At 37.9% G+C, this 22609-nt stretch overlaps 2 protein-coding genes across 3 annotated transcripts in view; one reads left to right on the top strand and one right to left on the bottom strand.

The window, feature by feature from the left end:
- Nucleotides 1-22609, bottom strand: part of oxsm (3-oxoacyl-ACP synthase, mitochondrial) — a 180991-nt gene that overhangs the window by 147419 nt on the left and 10963 nt on the right. The window lies entirely within an intron of this gene.
- dgat1a (diacylglycerol O-acyltransferase 1a) lies at nucleotides 1556-21739 on the top strand. Its single transcript, XM_083524178.1, has 17 exons — nucleotides 1556-1883; nucleotides 5332-5419; nucleotides 10906-10946; nucleotides 11930-12015; nucleotides 13016-13068; nucleotides 13166-13271; nucleotides 13713-13841; nucleotides 15102-15176; nucleotides 16309-16412; nucleotides 17118-17156; nucleotides 17243-17284; nucleotides 18859-18903; nucleotides 19768-19880; nucleotides 20225-20290; nucleotides 20462-20549; nucleotides 21373-21435; nucleotides 21513-21739. The coding sequence occupies exons 1-17, from the start codon at nucleotides 1702-1704 to the stop codon at nucleotides 21675-21677; spliced, it is 1485 nt and encodes a 494-aa protein (XP_083380304.1). The 5' UTR covers nucleotides 1556-1701; the 3' UTR covers nucleotides 21678-21739.

Raw genomic sequence — 22609 nt, 5'->3', positions numbered from 1 at the left:
TAAGAATCTGCATACTGATGACGGCTCAATTTATATCTCATTTATTCCCTTTGCCACTCTTTCTACAAGACGAGAACGAGGGAGGCAGAGTGCGTTTAAAAAGTGAGAAGGCCGATATGCATGGATGAGTACAAATGAATAATCTGTTTGCCTGTACATAATATGCCTTATTATTAATGTGTATACTTTCAAAAATGCTTTTAATGATGTCCCTCAGAAATTCGAGCACCAACTACATAGCTGCCACTGCTGGGCCCTTGAGCAAGGCCCCTAACCCTTAACTGCTCACCTGTAAGTCCCTCTGGATAGGAGCGTTTGCCCAATGCCATAAATGTAAAAATAATAAAACATCAGAACGAATTGAACCGGATCAAAAGATTCGAGGCTGCAGGATAAATCCAATTCCAGATTCTCAAATCAGACTAGATCTACTAACATCACACACTGCACACACTCACTCAACTGTGTGTTACTGAGCTGCTACAAATCTGAACTCACTCACGGCTGTAAAACACACAGTCATACTCATTTCACACATCCACCTCTTCAGTACCACCATATTAGAATCTTTTATTACTACACAACTGTTTACATGCTGGGTCTTTTGTGCACATCAAATAAACTGCTGCTATTGCTGTTTTGCACAAACTTTTATGTTTACATTTTGTGTTTATTTGCAAGTTCACTCCTGTATCCAGGTTTCTCTCGCACACTGTACTGTATAATATACAGCAGGTTTACTGGTGGCGCTATTTTGTGTTTTGGGTATTTGTCCTGCACTGTTTTGTGTTGTCTTTTGCACTAGTCTTGTCTTGCACTGTTTACACCAGGTTGCACACGATGCAATTTATGTGGTGAGGACAACTTAGTCCTTAGCTCAGTGTTTAGTCTTTAGCTCAGTGTTTGGTCCTTAGCTCTGTGTTTGGTCCATAGCTTGGTGTTTGGTCCTTAGCTCAGTGTTTAGTCCTTAGCTCAGTGTTTGGTCCTTAGCTCAGTGTTTGGTCTTATCTCAGTGTTTAGTCCTGAGCAAAGTGTTTGGTCCATAACTCAGTGTTTAGTCCTTAGCTCAGTGTTTGGTCCTTAGCTCTGTGTTTGGTCCTTAGCTCTGTGTTTGGTCCTTAGCTCTGTGTTTGGTCTTATCTCAGTGTTTAGTCCTGAGCAAAGTGTTTGGTCCTTAACTCAGTGTTTAGTCCTTAGCTCAGTGTTTAGTCCTTAGCTCAGTGTTTGGTACTTAGCTCAGTGTTCGGTTTGTTATCTCAGTGTTTAGTCCTAAGCAAAATGTTTGGTCCTTAGCTCAGTGTTTAGTTTTAGCTCTGTGTTTGGTCTTTAGCTCTGTGTTTGGTCATTAGCTCTGTGTTTGGTCATTATTTCAGTATTTAGTCTTAACTCTGTTTTTAGTCTTAACTCTGTGTTTTCTGTTATGTAGCTTTGTGTTGTTTTATGTAGCACCAGGGTTCTGGAGGAACGTTGTCAGCTATATATATGGTTGAAATAACAATAAAAGCGTCCCTCTTAGGCCACGCCCACTCGTTCTATTTTGCGGCCCATGTGCGGAGCATGCGCTTGCGTTTGCACGAGTGAACACACCCCTCTGTCTTTTTTTTTTTTTTGTCTGGACACGACTCAGAGATGAGTTTCTCTCCCTGATCAGGCTCCTGCATCATTCGCCATGTCTCAGTCAGCCCTGGTCTAGATGGAAACATGGGCGACCGGCGCGACAGAGGCGCCTTAACGCGCCGGCGGAGAACCGTGACGATCTGCGGGGAAGCGGGCGCGAGCTCGAAGCGCACCGACAAGAGCGAGTCCCGCAACCTGAGCGCCTACTGCGAGCAGGTGCAAGAACCTCTGAGGAGCAAACAGGATGGCCTTAAGGACAGGATCAGGTAAAGATCTCAGCAGGTGGTAAGGCAATTCATCCTGCAAGTGATGATGATGGCAATGGTTATAACATCAAGACGTGACATTACGACTTACTTACATAACTGATCATAACGCAGAAGCTGATCAGATTCATCCGTGAAGAATTGTACAGTACCTCAATCTGGATCCACAATGCTCATCCCGAGGTCTTTTCTGCTATAACACACCCCCTTTATAACATCATAACGCACTGATTATTATAGGAGGATAATGATCAGATCTTATGCAGATCAACCTGAGAACTAAGATCAACCTGAGATCAACCTTCTAGGTCCAGATCTTTCGCCTTCCAATCTTTCCTATCCTTTTTTAATTCATTCTTTTTAATTCAAATTCTTTAAAAATTTCCAGCACACTGAATTGTATGTAAAATCTGTACTGTAGAATGTTACATCACATCATGTGATCATCCAGACCGAAACCTTTAAATGTTTAGCACCTTTTACCCAGTCAATGAAGAATTCTAACTAACAGGAAGAACTGTATGACTTCCTGTTCTTGGAATTGTGGTGGCAATTGTGTGGTGGAAAACAAGAAACGTGGACGAGATCAAACGCCAGGACACGAGGGACACGAAACTAAAAGAGTTACTTGGAAAGAATGAGGCATTTATACCCACATAAAACAAACCCAGAAGATTAGACAGGACACCAATCAAAACAGAAGCTTGTGGAACATGCATTAACACTGCGTAATCTTCCGAGATCTCGAACGGGGATCATCTCTGGCAGTTAACGTTTAATAGTTTGCATGTGAAATGTATGTTCGTAATGAGCAACTTTCCTGATGTTGATGTTTATTGATGAAACTGATGAACCATCATTGTGTGTGTTTTAGCCGACCGCATATATATCATCGATACACTCTAAAAGTTTGTGCACTCAGCCATTACACTCAGTATCTGCTTGTTGAACATACCAATATGAATATTAGTGATAGACTCTGATGATATTGGGGTTGAGGTTAGGGGCTTTCAAGTTCTACCATTCTAATCTGAAGACACCATGTCTTCAAGGAGCTCGCTTATGGGGTTTCATATTGGAACAATGTTTAAGCCTCTTAGATCCAGTCAAAAGAAATTGTAATGCTATAACTTCTAACATTCTATTTATAGGTTTTTAAGAGTTTGAGCAAGAACTTAATACAGTATGGATGTGATAGTCAGCTGTATGTGAATGTTTAATGTTAGGCTATAATGCATTATGTGGTATTGTGGATGCAAATCTTTTAAAAAAGAAAAATTAAAGCCTGACCATACAGAATGTTTACATCTAAGCAGAATTATCTGGATGTTGTTTTTTGACATTTTGAAGTTCAGAATATAAGTGTTTGAAAAGCCTATAAGACAGAACAATCCAATCTCATAAAGAAGAGCATTTAAAGGTTAAAAACCTCGTTCTAAGGCACTACAGCACCTTATGGGCAGGTTCACTTCAAATATTACCTCATAAACCTTTTTTTTTTTTTATATATTAAAAGAACATTAGTTACTGTTGCTGCTGCATATGATTTCAGTTCATTTGTGTCCTGCTGCGTTCATCTGTACAACTCGAGCTGTCTTTGTTAGTGCACTGGTTCTATTAGAATCCTATTTTTAAAGTTGTAATTATGAAGTGCACTTCACCACTACTCCCCCAGGCCTCTCTGGCCTAATTTGTTTCACATGAAGAAATAGTAAATGCCGTAACAATTTCTAGTACCAAAACTTTCCAATATTGGCTATATTTAATTTAATTATACGACTGTTCATGCTCATGCGTATTCCAAAAAGTGCATAAAGGATATTGGATCTTTTTTTAGCCTCACGTTTGTGGTTTTCTATCATTAAACTCGTTTCTTTTGATAACTTTTCGTTGACAAGTTTATAAATTCCAATTTCTAAAACATCAAACAGCGATTCCTACTGGTTTACGTGAGAAATTGGTAATTGTATAGTATAAATGTTATACAATATTGTGTAATAGTATGTCTATGTGTGTGTAGTTTATTGCTGAAAATCATGAGACATTTGTCAAGTTAAGAATAAAACATTATTATTATTATTATTATTATTATTATTATTATTAATAATTAATTAGTACAAATCTAATAGATTGGTTAATACATTGTAGATTAATGATAGAAAAATGTAATATAATTATAATATAAATATTTATTTGTGAAGTTTTAATTATAAAAACACACACATTTACATTCAATGTTGTAGAACATTAATAGTTTTTATTGTTGCATGTAACAGACAGACAGACAGACAGACAGACAGACAGACAGACAGACAGATAGATAGATAGATAGATAGATAGATAGATAGATAGATAGATAGATAGATAGATAGATAGATACACAATGTGAGCACATGGCTTAGGCAGTATATGTGACTTCCTGTCTGGGTTAACGTTTTTTATAGTTTTGGTCCTGTTTCTTCATTTATGAAGATAGATAGATAGATAGATAGATAGATAGATAGATAGATAGATAGATAGATAGATAGATAGATAGATAGATAGATAGATAGATAGATAGATAGATAGATAGATAGATAGATAGACAGACAGACAGACAGACAGACAGACAGACAGACAGACAGACAGACAGACAGAAACTTTGCAATCCTTTGACTTCACCTCTTTCATTCATTCATTTTCTCCCGCTTATCCGTAATTCAGGTCACGGGGGCAGCAGTCTAAGCAGGCATACCCCGCCTTCGACTGCTGCCCAATCCTCACAGCACCGTCCCTTACGGTCCCTCCTGCAGGTGGTGAGCCCACGGGAAGGTGGCCCCACGTCACTCCGACGTCACGGACCTTGATATTTCCCTCGTAAGGGACCCCCGGAGCATAGAGGGTTAAGGGTCTTGCTCAAGGGCCCAAGAGTGGCAGCCTGGCGATACCGGGGCTTGAATCCCAGACCTTCCGATCGGCAACCCAGCGCCTTAACCGCTGGAGCCACCACTCCCCCTCCTGACTTCACCTCTTGATTGTTATAATACAAAGCTCTAACACTGGAGACTCATTCCATTCCCTCCTGAATTTTCTCAGGAGGAAATTCACTGCATCAGCAAACAAAACTTAAAACAAAACTAATTTAGGAACTTTTGATCAAGTGCTGTGGTTTTAAAGCTCTAAGTGGAAAGTATCTGATTGTGTGTGTGTGTGTGTGTGTGTGTGTGTGTGTGTGTGTGTGTGTGTGTGTGTTTGTGTGTGTGTGTGTGAGTGGTTCGTATGAGTGAGCATACCCTGAGATAAGAATCCCAACTCAAAGCAAAATGTTCAGTGCAATAATGCAATGATTGCTGCAGTTGTGCAACATCAAATAACGGCTTTCTGTTTTCACAATAATAATGGCTTCTTCAGTCGGGAGTTTATGGATGTTCCTTAATAAAACCTTTGCCCTTGTTTTCTCTCTCTTCAGCTGCCATCGGCTCCAGGAGTCACTGCTCAGCTCAGAGAGTGGTTACAGCAACTACAGAGGAATCCTCAACTGGTGTGTGGTCATGCTGGTAAGAGCTTCATAATGGACAAATACAGTGAAAATGCACACAAAATTCACTTGTGTAAAACATTAATACGACCTGATTTAAGGAAGCAAGCCCAGTCAAAATTTGGCCAAATCAGGGAATATATGGGAACAGTTTTGAAAATTGATGCTCTGAATCTGAAAATAGCAACTTATTATTTCACAATTTCATCACCAGACTTGCTGATAGCACATTGAACACAAGTGTTTCACTAGCTGTTATTATCGCGACCTTCTACAGACAATCAGATTCAGATGTGAGGAGGCGCAGCAAAATACACAGCTTGTGCATAGAAGTGCATAGGATATACCGTGATGTGCAAATAGATAACCATTTAAAAAGGAAATAGGATTCAATAAACCTAAATATTTTAAAAAATGTATAAAGTCATAAAACAAAGACTGGTATTAAAATGTGTCGCTTCTCTCAGTGATTTTTGTAAAATCCTACAGTGGCTTTATATGTATGTATTTACAAATTAAAGCCGGGAATGTGAACTGTAAAGTTCAGAGCATTGCGATTTTGCCATTTCATTCCTGTTTTTTTTTTTTCTTTACCCCATTAATGTCACACAGTATATCATTCACTTGGCATCATAGCTATATATTTATGTATGTAGTTTCATGTTAAAATACACATTTTACTTTTCCTCATATGACCAAAATCTTTATTTATTTATTTTTTATTTTATAATTTTATTTTTTTATATATATTTTTTTAAGTATTTATTTGCAGCGATTTTGTTTAGAAAAAAATACATAGGGACCAGCTACAAGGTCAAAAACCTGATCCACACACACACACTTACACCCACAAAACAGACCAATAATAATCACAAAAAGTATTGCATATAGATGCTTTTCCTACTCATCCACCCCTTTAAGAACCACTTGTATATGCAAAAGAAAGCTTAGGTTATGAAGACATCCTAATACATCTGGCCTCCAGTACACACTTGCTCAAAGTTTTCATCTCCATTTGACCTCTAATCAGTAATGCAAATGTAGAGTTGACGTGGTTTTGCATGCTCAGTGTGGAGTCATGAATTCTGTGGTAAAGTTGTGAAAGGAATGACTTGGATGAAGCAAAAAACAACTTGGCCTTGTTCCACTGCTTACCACACTTATCTAAGTGAAACAGACAACTTTCTTAACCCCAGCCTCTTTTTTTGTCTTTCTCACCCTCCAGGAGTCGCCTTTCACAATCAGACATCAGTCATGTGCTTGTTTCTCTCTCCGACTGAGCTTCAGACTAATTTATACTCAGATCCCCTGGCTGTCTAGTGAATTTATACTATATACACTAAATGGGAAATATGGTTTGTGGACAACTAACCATAAGAATCGTATGTCATTCCACATTTAGTCCTTGTTATAATTACCTCCACTCTTCTGGGAAGATGTTCCACTGGAGTTTGGAGCGTGCGTGTGGAGATTTTTGCACATTCAGCCACAAAGGCGTTAGTACAGTCAGGTACTGATGTAGGTGAGGTGAGGAGACCTGGAGTGCAGTCCAATTCATCCCAAAAGTTATCAATAGGGTTGAGGTTGCCAACCAATGAAAAACAATGGAAATCTTAATGGAGCTGGCTTTATGCACAGGGGCATTGTCATGCTGGAGCAGATTTCTAGTGAAGTTCTAGTGAAGGGAAAAATCATTTCTAGCATATCCGTATTCAGTTGTGTGCAAACTTTGTGGTAACATAAATTGAAATGTCAGAATACTTTTGTATATAAAGTGTATATCCAGTCTGATCACTGGTGTAACTTACTTTTCAGTAGAAGTGGTTAATCTCTGTTGAATTATGCCAAAACAGGATCTGGAGTTCTGAGATTTCAATGAAAAAGGATGTAAAATGGAATAATACAAACAATACTTTACATTGAATTTAACAAGAGTTTTGAGCGTTAGCATACGCTGGCACTGGGTAGTTTTAACAATAAACTGCAGCACTCCAATGAACAGACGAAACAACAGCTTTGAGCCTGATCAGGTTTGATTTTGATCTTGCTTGTGAACTTTGCTATAATGAACAAAAATGATAAAGCGCTTCAGTAAGCGTGATCATACTTAGGAGTACTACATCTTAGCTAGTGAAGTTTTGAACAGTAGGAAAAAACTGGAGAACCCTGAGTAAGCCCACATGGACAAGGCGGGAATGTGTGTAAAAACTCTAGACAAAAACTTGTCTGGTTCCTCTCAAGGTTTCTTCCTTGTGCCACAGTCGCCACCGGCTCGCTCATCAGGGACAAACTTACACTTATAAAGAACATATTTACTTTTAATCACCACATTATCTGTGTAAAGCTGCTTTGAGACAATGTTCATTGTTAAAAGCGCTATACAAATAAATGAATTGAATTGAAATTGAATTGAATAGACACAGAGCAAACTCTGGATTAAATCCCTGACCCTGGACCCTGTAGATATGAGACAGCAATGCCTGCTGCTCTGCCACTTCACGCTGCCTATAATGATGGCATTAGGTGTAAATATTTGCCAGTGTGCTAATAATTTTACCACAGAAAATGTAACCATCTCTGGAAAAAAGTTGTTTTTGAGTGGAACTATAGCATTTACAGTGCTAAAAACCTACTGCTGATGTCTGCTAACAAATAAACCTGGCATCATAGTTATTCCATTGAATTGTTGTGTCCTTAATTTTTAAGGACTTTTAACCTCCTTGGAGGCCCATTGGTTCATGACCCCAATGTTTTCCTGGTACTTTATGATTGACAAATTCACACTACGCACCCAGGGTCCTGACTTATCCTTTTCACCTTTTGCCTGATTCTCTCACCCACTGACCTCAGATACAGCGTAAACAGTGCTGGATACATGCCCATAGAGCCTTCGAAGCATGCTGTCAATGCCGTTTATGTCTTGTGAACCGGGCTGTCCATGCCGGGCTGTTCAGCAGTGACTAAAGATAGGCTGCATGAGCAAAAACGCAGACTTCATCATTACCTTACCTGAAATGTCTCTAGGTAAACTTTCTTTATGCAGCCTAATCAAAACCCAAACTTTTTACATGAATTCACATTAATGAATTGTTAGAAGGCTTACGTGTCGCTTATAAAAATAAACACCCATTTCTCCCGACGCTTAGTGGGAAACGCAAGAGAGAGAGAGAGAGCAAATTGCAGTTTCTAAACCAATATTAACGTAGTCTTTGAAACGAGAACACGTCGGCGTTTCTCTCCGGGATTCCATTTTTCTCATTATAGTCCCTCAAAATGTCCCGCAATGCTTTGTGTCTGGTAATGAGTAATTATGGCTATTAAGTAGGAAACTGCTGGGCGAGGGTGATTCAGAGAGGGAAAACAGCTTGCGACAAGAAATATTGGTGTTGGCTGAATGTCTGTTTAAGAAAACTAAAAACATGTTAATTCAACCTGCCACTATCTCAGGAATCAATCCTTCAGTCTTATTTGTCATTTTTGCAAATGATTGGAAAGTAGAATAGAGTACGGTTTCAGGCTTCCTGTCTTTTAAAAGAGAATAAAGTTAAGGGTTCTGAGAATAATTTCCTGAGTATATATCTATATAATTAAGCTAATTTGTATATATATACCCCAAGGGCTGTTAAATTTTAAAATCTGATTGATCAAAATGAAGGTGCTAGTTGATTTTTTTAACAGCAACTGTATGTTTTTGGGCAAATCCCAGATTTAAACACTGTTTGGTCAAATGTTTGACCTGACCATAAGATTCCCATTACACATTTAGTCTCATTTTGCTGTTATCATAACCTCCACTCTTCTGGGAAGATGTTCCACTAGATTTTTTATGTGCTTGTAGACATCTGTGAGATTTCATTCCGCCACAAGGTTGTTGGTGAGGTCTGGTACTGAGGTGAGGAGGCCTGGGGTGCTGTCAGCGTTTCAATTCATCCCAAAGGTCTTCAAAGGTCAGAGCTCTATAGCTGGCCTCCCAATATCTTCTACTCCAACCAGTGGAAAGCATATCTAAATGGAGCTGGCTTTGTTCATAGGGACATTGTCCTGCTGGAACAGGTTTGGGTCTCCTAGTTCAAGTGAAGGGAGAGTTCAATGCTTCCACACCGAAGACGTCCTATACAATTGTATCCTATACTTTGTGGTAACAAATAGAGGACGAACCACATATGGCTGGAAAAGTCAGACGTCCCAATTAAAGTGTTCACTATGATACACTGCAATAATGCAATAATTAGCAGCAGATGAGCTTTATACAGGGCTATATCACACCACACTGATGTGGATTATATTTTATAGCAGCAGGCTACCGAGTGTTTCATTTTTTCCGAAGAACACGAGGCAGATGTGTGCCATTGGTTTTAATGTTCAGCTTACGTCCTCTAAAACAAGAGGTCCAATGTCAAAACTCCACATTAAGTGGGATCCAAATTGCGCTGGTACGTCTCTAGATGGTTTGGAATGTAATGTAGGTAGTGCAGTCGTGCATATATTGTGGCTGACCATAGAAAGGAATATCCTGGTTAGCTAATTAATTTAAAGTCACACTCTTGCTACTTTAATATAGCACTTTAATTGATAGAGGAGAAAAAAAGCAATAGGTGGAAAAATGATGGTGGTTGGCTGAAGATCAGAGATGTGGATAAATTTTTTGGCCGTTTTGAAAATCTGGATGGATTTCAAAATGTTACAGCTTCACTTCAAGACACCATGTTAATTAATGATGATAGATGGGAATAAATTGGGTTGTGGCCAACCAGTACAGTTACTTTGCATCCAATTTCTATTAAATGACTGAGCTCCTGATACTTCTGCCATGCCAGTATACTGAAGTGCTCTGAAGTAAGGTAGCAGCACCAAAATAGGTCAGTGGGTCCAAATGCCCTTATTTGTGTGTGTGTGTGAAAGACTAGTTGCTTAGTAACCATGCTTCTTTTTTGCGTTGCCGTGATAGTGTCGGTGGTGTTAAGAAGGTGTAGACGGCACTCCCGGCCATCACAGGGCTAACATGTTACTTTTTGTTTTATGAGTATGCGAATGAGTGAATAGTGTAAGTCCATGCAAATTCTTTAGAAAATTTGTAAAAGGAAAACGTGAGTAGGGCGCAAATGTCACACTTGTAGAGGGGCTCATTGTGGCAAAGTTCCGCCATTGGACGCCGTCCACGTGAACACTGGGGTAATGAGACTAGAAGCCAGACTGCAGTTTAATGTCTAAAACCAGATATTTTTATGTACCATGTCTAAATCCACCTCACAATTTTTCCTCACGTTCATTCCCAAAAATCACAGTACAACGTGTTTTCTCTCAGTTCACTTGTTCACACCCTTTTTTTATTGACATATAATGGAATTTACTGATAGTCCAGACTGGTATCTCCTAGCTGAAGACTTCGATCCCTGCAATTGCATTTGTTTTTTACAGCCCTATAGAGCGTGATGTAAATGGTGAAACAAAAATCTTTAAATGATTAACCACTGACACACTGACATGTCTTTCTTTCTTTTTAAGGTTTTGTCCAATGCACGCCTTTTCCTGGAGAACCTCATAAAGTAGGTGCATTCATAGTACATAGTACTTTTAGTATCCCGTTTATCTGAGTGACCTGTCACAGTACTGGCTATGAGCCACTTATATATGCATTATGCTGTACTTAAATCCAAACAAGTTTAATAAACCCTTAGAATGAACCCTTACATTGAACCACATTGTACCCTGTTGTGACTAAACCCACCTCGAAATGCCATATATTGTGTGTTTTGAGATGCTTTTCTGTTCACCATGGCTGTAAAGAGTAGTTAAGTAACCGTAGCTTTCAGTTGTAATTCATTGCAAGTTTTCTTTTATATTTATAGCTATACATTTAGATTCTGTATATTCTGTGTATTCAAAAATCCTATGGGATCATCAGTTTCTCCCATTAGAATAGACATTTTTCAATGCAGAATAAGTGTAAACATTTGTAATGGATTTGAAGTAATACTTCTCTCTGTTAGAGAGAACCATATCTTTAAAATTTCATACATCAACAGGGCATGAGATTTAGTAAATTATAAAAGTATATGAAAAGATAAAGTTGAATATATAGTGTGTATAAAACAGATAAAGATGAAAGTATGAAGATGAATGAATAAGGGTAAATAAACGATTTTACAGTGTGTACTAAGGTTGTACATTTTCTTTCAATCTGTAACAGTTTGACGCTTTCATATTTAGACTGGAAGTCATAAGGAATACAGTATTTTCTCACTTTTAGTGTCATCTTTGCTCGGTAAGCAGGGTTGCCAAGTTCTTCGTATTATATCCTCATACTGTAAATATATCCTTTTTGTTTGGATTTTATATGGAGTTGTAGTTGGGGTGGAAATATCCTCTGAGATCTGGCAACCCTACACGTTTTTTTGTTTCCCCAGTCTTGATGCACAATTGAAGCTTTCTGGCAAGCCTTGTAAAAAAAAAAAAAAAAACTGAGTACCTTGAAAAGATTGATTCAGTATTCATGATGATTTGATAATTTCACTGTTTATTTGCACAGATATGGCATACTGGTGGACCCCATCCAGGTGGTCTCCCTCTTCTTAAAGGACCCATACAGCTGGCCTTCTGCATGCCTTATTATTGGTAACTTATAGTTTAGAATTTAACATTAATATAGACAAAATGTGTCTATATCATAACTTTCTGTCATTATGTTCCACGTTTCTTCATATTCATGCACAAAATACGTCGCTGTATTATTCAGTTATTTCATTATCATCTCTTTATTATTTTCTCTTTTAGTTCTTTTTTTTTTTCAGTTTGACACAAAACCAAAATTTTTACTTTTTCAAGATTCCTATTTTGCTTTTCTTTGTTTTTATCGATGCACAACACCTGATTTTCTGTTAGTATTCCGGATGCATTCCAATTCTGTCTTTTTATATTTAACTAAGCTAAATAAAGCTGAGCCCATTTCTCTCCACTGTCCTTATTAACGGAGTAAAACCTAAAACCTGTCATTTTTCAGTCCCAGTGGACACAAACAATCAATATTCTACTCTTCTGTCGATTTTTTAAAAACCCTTGTGGTTGAATGAAAAAAAATCTCCACAAGCACATTCTAGAAAAAACTTCGTGGAGGTTATCATAACAGCAAAAAGGAACTAAATGTGGAATTGTGATTTTCAAAAAGTTCCTATTAATCTAATAGTCACCTTTTTTTCCTACATAGTGTATTTCCTCAAAGCAGAATCTAACAAATGGGACTTTGAGGTGGAAGTCCATTTGGAGAAAAACTGATTAAATTATTCAAGATTAGCTTTACTCAAGTTTTAGCCTTAAATCAGCTCCGGCTGATTGCAGGGAAACTTAAATACACACTCGGGAAATGAGACACAGGTGGGAGCAGTAACGTTAATGATCTATAGAAGGAACAAAACATAAGGGAAACAATGACCTCTAGTGGTTCAAACACAAAGTGACAACTCTAGAATCTTGACGATACTTCAAATTAATTTGTTTTCATATTGTCCAAATTTAATTTATATTTAAGGAACAAGCTCCAGTTTTGTAATTATAACTTATTATTTTAACACTTATTGGAACTATATTTTTTCTGAGTCTGTTTCCTGCTGTCTTTCAGTGTCTAACGTGTTTATCGTGGCAGCTCTGTACACGGAAAGACAGCTGGCGATGGTGAGAGTCTTTTAAACATGCATCAATCCTGTAGTTTCTTCTTCTAATGTAATAAATGTATATACACAGATATGTTGTTTTTGTCACTTGCTTTCAGGGCAGAATCTCAGAGAGCATTGGGACTTTCCTTTACTGCATCAATCTCATTGCTGTTTTGTGCTTTCCATCAGCCACCGTCCTCACTCTGACCTCCATGACCCCAGGTATTGTTTCCTTCATACAAGACCTTTATATAAGTACACAAGAAAGGAATGTTAATGCTGTAGACTTCTGTTCATACCCCACAATTTAAGATATTTATTTACCACATTTGGCAGACGCTTTTATCCAAAGCGACTTGCAAATTCTTATATTTATAAAATAAACTGAACCACCACTTTTTTAAATGAGTCATTGTGAGAAATGTCTGGTCCAAATTAAGAGCCCTTGTTTTATTCCCACTGCCATTATGCAGAGCCGAGTCTGAATTCTTCTTCCTAATCTGAGTTGTAGCTAAACGCTTGGAGAAATTAACACTGAGGACATTGCGGTTTTCGCTCTGTTGTAAATATGCACTGGTTGAAATTTCTAACATGTGCCTGATCATCTGTGTGTGTGTGTGTGTGTGTGTGTGTGTGTGTGTGTGTGTGTGTGTTTGTTTGCAGTTGGTGGAATAATTGCCCTAGTGGTATACACAGTCGTCTTTCTGAAGCTCTACTCCTACAGGGATGTGAATAAATGGTGTCGGGAAATCAGACACATCCAAGCTCGAAAACTGTCTCGCTCCAACTCCTGTGAGTCCGAACATCACACACAGTATGAATTTAGGAATGTGTAGAAATTTGATTAGACGATCTGATGTAGGGTTACAATCAGTAAAGCTTTCCATGAAGCCATGATTCTGTTGCTGTTTTTTTTCTACAGCATTAAAAAAAAATCTAATAAATCTAAGAGCTAAATGTATATGATGATAAAATCATAAAACTATATAGACATTTGGTGCCACCCAGATGAGGATGGATTCCCCTTCGAGTTCTTCCTCATGCCGTCTCAGAGATTTTCCTTCCGTTTTGTCGTCACTGGCTCGCTCACTTAGGGATAAACTTAAAAATGAACATATAAATTAACAGGTTATAACCTCCTTATAGCTGCTTTGGGACAATGCCCATTGTTAAAAGTGCAACCTGCACATTCCACAACAAAAACCCATACAACTGCTACCTGCAGTATCCCACTGGCTGATAAAAAAGACTGTTTTCAGTACAGTAACACTACAGAGGCCCTGATCCCAGATTGCATTTCCTCAAAGAAAAAGGGTCTTTATTTCCCTCACAGGAACATCGTACTCAGGTTAACGTTTGCTTTTTGACCCATTGAATCCAGGATTTGCAGGTACACAAGAAAAGCTGGAGCTTGAAATAACAAGGCTTTTAGCAAGCACGATGCGTGTGTGTGTGTGTGTGTGTGTGTGTGTGTGTGTGTGTGTGTGTGTGTGTGTGTGTGTGTGTGTGTGTGTTTATTCTGGTGCTGAGTATCTTTGCTTTTATTGACCTTTTAAGGCTTTTAGTGTTTGAATATTTGAAATCTGTTACCCAAAGTAAACTAGCGTTTATAAAGAGTTAATAAACGCAAACATATAAAACACACACACACACACACACACACACACACACACACACCCTTTGTAATGCTCCTACATCTTCTGGATGGATGTTTCTTCTGGACTTTTGAGAAAAAAATGTATTGCTATTATTTATTATACTGTACTACTTAATACTATTATCTCAATAAATGTTAATAAATGTTAATAAATGTTTTTATATATATCTAAGAAGAAGGGTAATGCCCTGTACAGGTGGGATTAGTTTATTTGGGTGGCATCGGTAATAATATTTTGACACGTGTCTTTCATGAAAACTAGCAATAGAGTGAAAAGAGCCTACAAAGAAGGATATTAAAGTTAATACGATTAAGCAATACAAGTGCTCAGATCACAAAATTTGGGATTTATAAATTTTTTTTTATTTTATTTTTTTATTACTAAATGTTTGCAGGTCCATCTGTGCAGAGAGCCAATGGGAATGCAGCACACAGTCATGTGACCTACCCGGGCAATCTTACCCACAGAGGTACTGCTGCCGAGAGAGTTTGGTTAAAGATGCATGATATGGCCAATTGTTGTAAGAGATCAGACGAGTGTTAGGATCCACGAGTGGCCGGCCGTGCATTCAGTGGGGACTTACCCGACTTAATCCACCTTTTAATACCACTGAAAACCATTTTATCATAGCAAGAAACCCAGTTAAAACTCTTTGTTGCTGACAACATGGACAGCATTTGTGTTTTTCCTCCTAATTTTTAGATTAAAAAACATTCTCAATTCCGATTTCTTGCTTTTTGAGTTTGGAACGCCGCATTAGGGAGATGTAATGTTTGGAAACACAGAAAATGGGATGAACAGAGATGGGGTGACCTCTGCTGGTGAAGATCGGGAGTGTCCAGGGGTGGTCTTAGATAAGTTATATTAGTCTCAGCACACAATGAAACATTGACACTGAATTCAAGGTTTATTCGCCTGTTGCAAATATGCAAAATCACAAATATGTGCTATATGAGTTTTCCAGCCATATGTGGTTTCTTCTTCAAACTGTTACCACACGTCTTTGGATGCGGTTGCATAAAATTTTCCCTTCACTTGAACTAGAGACTCAAACATATTCCAGCCTGACACTGCACAAAGCCAACTCCGTGAATATATGTTTTGCATGTGTTGGAGTGAAAAATCTTTTTCAACCCTACTGAACACCTTTGGGATGAAATAGAACATTGACTTTCTCCTCACATCAGCACCTGACAACACCCTTGTGGCCGATTTGTGGCACAAATCACTTACATCTTGTCGAACATATTCCAAGAGGAGTAGAGATTATTATAACATGGACTAAATAGGGAGTAAATGTGGAATGGGATGTTTAGGTGTCCACCTACTTTTGTCCAATTGCACAGTCCATAGCTAAGGATTATGAGACTTTTATTAAAGGAAGCTCAGGTATGTTCTATCTATCTAGTTATTGTTTGATAATTAAGAAAGATGAATCTCTCTCTCTCTCTCTCTCTCTCTCTCTCTCTCTCTCTCTCTCTCTCTCTCTCTCTCTCTCTCTCTCTCTCTCTCTCTCTCTCTCTCTCTCTCTCTCTCTCTCTCTCTCTCTCTCTCATATACTGCTCTGTTTACAACCTATCCCATTTCTTCTTTTTCGGTAGACATGTATTATTTCATTTTCGCCCCAACACTGTGCTATGAGCTGAACTTCCCCCGATCCCCACGGATACGCAAGCGCTTCCTGCTCAGGAGACTTTTTGAAATGGTAAGCTTTGATTTATATATATATATATATATATAACCGACATAACCGGGTTCCACTGTATATATATATGTTCATACAATAAATTTTAATGGCAGTCATTTTATTAACGCACGATTAATGCAGCGCACATTTCTGTTTGACCATTTTTATTGAAAATATAAATAAATAAATAAATAAATAAATAAATGAGGCGAAATGAAAACCTTCAACGCAACACACATTTATTCACGACGTCCTTCCTTCTCTCAGATATAAAAAAAGGAAAAGAAAACAAAAAACTCCACTTAAAAACAATTTTTAATCACTAAACATTTGTTTTACTGAAGTCTCAAATCGAGCACCGAAATCCGCCAATTAAAACCGTCCGTGTGGAAACATAGCAAAAGTTCCGTTTGGTGTCCTGATGATTTACGTCATTTAAAACACCATCGTTACTCAAAAACATGTACAAGAATATTTTGTCTTTCAAGGTTCATTTAGAACTGATAAAATGTGCGATTAAGTTGCGTTTAATGACAAGTTAACTCATGACAATCATGCGATTAATCACGATTAAATAATTAATTGATTGACAGCCCTAATCTGTGTGTGTGTGTGTGTGTGTGTGTGTATGTGTGTTGTATTTAAATTTGAGTAAATACATTTTAAGTCTAGCAAACTGTTTAAATACAAATTAATTATACATCATATCTGGTTTAATTACAGCTCTTTTTGATGCAGCTTCAGGTCGGGTTGATACAGCAGGTATGTGTGGACAAACTGGAGCTTGTCACTTTTAATCATTTGTCATTTATGTATTTCCTGTAATTTATACACCATGTGTTTTCTAGTGGATGGTGCCAACTGTCCAGAACTCCATGAAGCCTTTTCAGGTAAAGCCGTTGCATTTAGGTTTATTAATACGCAAATAATTAGTTTTAATCCAAAGTGTCTTAGAACTGAAACAAAATCCAATCCAAACAGAATGGTGACTCTTTAGTGATTCTATGGGTAGAACTTTACTGTCAGGCCACTGCAAGCAAACACCACAACCAGTATCAACCATCTTAGATGGTTAAATGGTTGCAATGGACCACATTTCCCAAACTTTGCAGCTTCTGACTGTACTAATTGATTTACACCCATTATAAAGTGACCTTGGTTTACACACTAACTGCAAAGTATTTGCTCAGTCCCTGCATTTGTACTCCTGACTATACCAAACCTCGATATTTCAACTGTCTGTTGTTTTTGGACCTTGGTTTGGTGTTAAGTCTCTCTTCAAGCCCAGATTGTACTGTTAATAGACGTTCGACCTGTCCAAGAGTCTCACCTACTGTTTTTTTTTCCTTCTTTTTTTCTTTGTTTGCTACGATTTTATAAAACACTGTTTTACCTGCATTTGCATCTGTCAGTCATTATGTTGTGTGACAGTTCTATTCAAGTTCTGTTGGCTAACATAACACACTGAGACAGTTATCATAATACCATCGTACACACGCATGACAAAATCTGGCACAAAAAAATTTCAGTCGGGTCATTTGGTTAGATGAGATAAAGATATCCATTTTATACCTCTGAATAATGGATTCTGATTGGCTGGAAGGTGTGAAATTGTCAAACCATAGAAACCACTGTAACCATAGCACCATACAGTTACAGGTCCATACAGAGTCAAACAGCAATTGTAAGCTTTTCCTTTTCGCATTCGAGGTCTAACTGATACGATGAATGCAGCAATTTTGACGACAATGAATTTGACTAAGTGAAGAGGATAACGTTAAAATAAAATATATTTACATAACAAAAATTCTACAAAAGGGTTAAGAATAATAGCTTTATTATTAGGAGTGGAGAATTAGATGGTTTGGACATGTGCAGAGAAAAGACATGTGGTATATCGGTAGGAGGATGCTGAGGATGGAGCCACCAGGAAGGAGGAAAAGAGGAAGGCCAAGGAGGAGGTTTATGGATGTGGTGAAGGAAGAAATGTGGGTGGTTGTGTTTAAAGAGGCAGATGTAGAGGACAGGGGGATATGGAGACAGATGATCTGCTGTGGCGCCCCCTAATGGGAGAAGCGGAGAGAAGAAGACGATTAGTAGTAGAGAAGTTGGGTAGTCTTCCCGTGGGCTCACCACCTGCAGGAGGGACCGTAAGGGACGGTGCTGTGAGGATTGGGCAGCAGTCGAAGGCGGGGGCCTGCTTAGACTGCTGCCCCCGCGACCCGAATTACGGATTAGCGGGAGAGAATGAATGAATGAAGTTGGGTAGTTATTTGTCCTGCATCATGCATTAAAATCCTCTACCGCACACAGAGCAGCAGATTATCCCTGACATATTCAATACCACGAAATTTACATGGATTATAAAATTACATAAGTCTGTACTATAAATGTCAGTGCTGCTCAGAGAAATGGTTACTGATTCTATGGTTTAATAAGAGGAAATCTTTGGTTTTCGTGACAGGACATGGACTTGTCCCGGATGGTGGAGCGTCTCTTGAAGCTTGCTGTGAGTACTGGACATATTTCCCTATGTCCTCACTGTAGATGATGTAACTGTATCTAACTAGAGATCTCAGTACCAAATCAGTATTGGCCGATATCAGCAGAAAATTCTAGTCTTCTAGAATTATTATAAAAAAATAAATCCAGTACAATTCTGTTCACTGATTAAATACAGTACAACATCTCATTCCACATTAAGTCCTACGTTTGCTGTTATAGTAACATCCAATTTCCAGGAAAGATGTTCCACTAGATTCTGGAGTGTGCTTGTGGAGATTTGTGCTCATTCAGCCACAAGGGTGTTATTACTTAGTATGATGAGGCCTGGAGTGCAGTCAGGGTTCCAGTCCACTTTAGTTTATGTATACCTCATGGAGCTTTGTGCACATGGGGCATAAGAAGTGGTGAAAGAGCTGGAACAGGTTTGGGTCTCCTAGTTCAGGTGAAGGAAAAATGTAATTCTACCACATCCAAAGACATCCTATACAATCGAGATAACAAGTATGCCTGGAAAAGTCAGGCGTCCAAATACTTTTATATTTGTATGTATTTAATGGAAACAGTTTCCTTTACATATTAATTATATTTAGTTGTAATATTAATATATATTTTTTTAAGATTACAATCATAATTATATTGAATATTGTAATTATAATTTAATATATTTAAATGTCTAATATTGGATAGAAAATTGATGTCTATGATTTTTTCCTACAGGATAGTAAATGTATTATTATTATTATTATTATTATTATTATTATTATTATTATAAAGCTTAGTTAAAAAAGATTTGGATTTTTCTACTCAAAAGGAGAAAAAAGTATTAATGCATCATCTCTGACACAAACCCGTCTCACTTCTCCTTCAGGTACCGAATCATTTAATATGGCTCATCTTTTTTTATTGGTTATTTCACTCCTCCATGAACTTCGTCGCTGAACTGATGCAGTTCGGAGACCGAGAATTTTACAGAGACTGGTGGTGAGTAGATGTTGCTGTTGTTCTATATATTAATTTCCTACCCTTCTATTTCTACACCCCGCATCAATACAATAAGTAACATTGTTATTCAAGTAATTTCTATAGAAATATAATGTAAAAGTAGGATTTTAAAGTCTTCTGTACTTCTGGAGCTTATTTCCGGGCCAGAAAAGCATTAAAAAAACTGAAATGCACCAGCCAGATCCGGCTGTTCGACAATATTGCGGATCGTGGTTTTTTTTTACGCTGTTTTGAAGTACGCTGAATAAACACACTTCACAAATATTTGAAAAGTTGTGAAAGAACGTGGCTGCGATTTGCTAAAGTCTTTCTTGTGTTCGTAGGAACTCCGAAACAGTGCCGTATTTCTGGTCGAACTGGAACATCCCCGTCCATAAATGGTGCTTACGGTGAGTCTGAGCTTGTTATTTATTCCTGCTATTTATTTTCCTGCAGTCATGCAATCAGCTTGTGGCTACATTAAGATAATAGGATTTTCCACGTGTTCAGCAAAGTTCAACTGCCTCGTCCGTCTGTCACATAATTCTTATTGGTCTATTGTGTTCCTTCTCTGTTCTCAGGCACTTCTATAAGCCCATGTTGAAGAGAGGCGTGAACAGGCTGACCGCTCAGATCGCCGTATTTTTCCTCTCCGCTTTCTTTCATGAGGTTTTAACATTTTCAATCGATTTTATCGGAAAAGAATCGAATGTCTAATGATCTCGAACACCACTCACTAAAGTTGAACGCTGCTCATCGATTCTATTCAGTTTTATTTGTATAGTTTTTGAACAATGGACTTCAAAGCGGCTTCAAAGAATTCAATAGATTACGAATAAAAATATAAAATTTGACATAAGCAAGTCTTTATATGTTTATCCCTTACGTTTTTCCCTTCCGAATGTTTACAAAATTACCAAAAAGGGAGAAAACCGTTTCACATTTTTTTTTTCCACAACATATATCTATTTATATATAACGATGCACTTTGTCCAAAATCAACTTTACTGAGATAAACAGGTTATAAAATTTTTATTTATATGTTAATGTTTATACGTTTTTCCTTAATGAGCAAACCAGTGGCAACAGCGACAAGATGGCATGAGGAAGAAACCTTGAGAGGAACCAGACTCAAAAGGGAACCCATCCTCATCTGGATGGCACCTAATGTCCATTCATTATAGTTTTATTATTGTTGAGGTGCACTGTTCAGAGAACTGTTTACTGATGGGCGCTTAAATGCGGAACTAGTAGATATTCTAGTAGATTTTATTTCTAAGCCCCTGCAGCAGACTGTTTATATTAATTCAAGTCCAAATCCATACATTCTTGAGTTGCTCTTAATGGATCTTCTAGCTGTTCCTGTGGAATCAGGCTCGTTATTGGTTTAAAGTTATTTCATGGTTTCCTTAACGACTACAGTTTTCTTTTTTTTTTTCATTTTACTGAGTGAAACTTGCTGTACAAACCGCTCATGTTTATTGTCTTGCAGTACTTGGTGAGCGTGCCGCTGAAGATGTTCCGGCTTTGGGCGTTTATGGGAATGATGGCTCAGGTTAGTATAAAACCCCTGATGTTGTCTTGCCTGTACCCATGAGCAGCGTTCGGAACTGAACGATTTTCCGTTTTCAGATTCCGCTTGCCATGTTCGTCGGTCGCTTTCTGCGAGGTAACTACGGCAACGCGGCTGTGTGGATCTCGCTGATCATCGGCCAGCCCATCGCTGTGCTCATGTACGTCCACGATTACTATGTGATTCATTACGGAAGTGCGACAGAGGGCAGGGCTTCACCGTGACCAGCAATGATGAAAAGAAAAAAAAATCAAACCTGCTTTTAAACAAAACAAAAAAAAAGAAAGGATAATAAGAGCAAAAATGGGTGCTTACATTATTCCAGAGAAGATGGGAATCCTCTGCTAAAGCACTTTATGTGTGACAGAGAGAGACTGATAGACAATTAGACAGACAGACAGACATACAGACAGACAGACAGACAGAGAGAGATATTGAGAAAGATAGAATGAAAGAAACAACCAAAGAAACGAATAAGGGGAATAAAGGAGCAATAAAAAGAGAGCGAGAGTGAGCACGAGAGAAAGAAAGAAAGAAAGAAAGAAAGAAAGAAAGAAAGAAAGAAAGAAAGAAAGAAAGAAAGAAAGAAAGAAAGAGGGAGGAAGAGATAGAGAGAGAAAACCTGCCCAGCCAAAGCATCAGCATTAAAGTGCCATGAAGCTCAAGTACTTTGTTCACGGCGAGCTTTTACAACGTACTTTACAGTGGTGTTTCAAAAACACTGTAAGAACATTTGTACGCACTTCGTAACAGTGTTCAATTCACTCTTATTTTTTGAGCATCGCCTTTTTTCCATAATAAAGCCCTTTAGTTTTTTTTTTTGTTTTTTGCACTTTATTGATACGTGATCCCTGACCCTCGGCTGAGTTTCATCATCGGTTATCATTAATCAAAATCAGACGATTGCAATCCGAATGACGAATGTGTTTTATTTTCCAATCTTCATGTACAAAAACACTTTATTCTTACAAACAGTGTTGATTCGTGTTGCACAATTTAAATTTCGATTTAAATGAAATTTAGCTTCTTGCAGATCCTTTTTAAGATGATTTACTTTATAAGACAATTTAATAGACTTAAATTAAAAGGTTGAAAATGATGTATACAAATCAGTTATTTCTACTTCAGAACTTTTCCACTTGACATTTTTGATATA

This window comes from Silurus aristotelis (assembly GCF_946808225.1).
Source record: "Silurus aristotelis genome assembly, chromosome: 21".
Classification (NCBI taxonomy): Eukaryota; Metazoa; Chordata; class Actinopteri; order Siluriformes; family Siluridae; genus Silurus; species Silurus aristotelis.
Note: the sequence above shows the minus strand (reverse complement) of the source record. Positions and strands in the feature narration are given on the sequence as shown.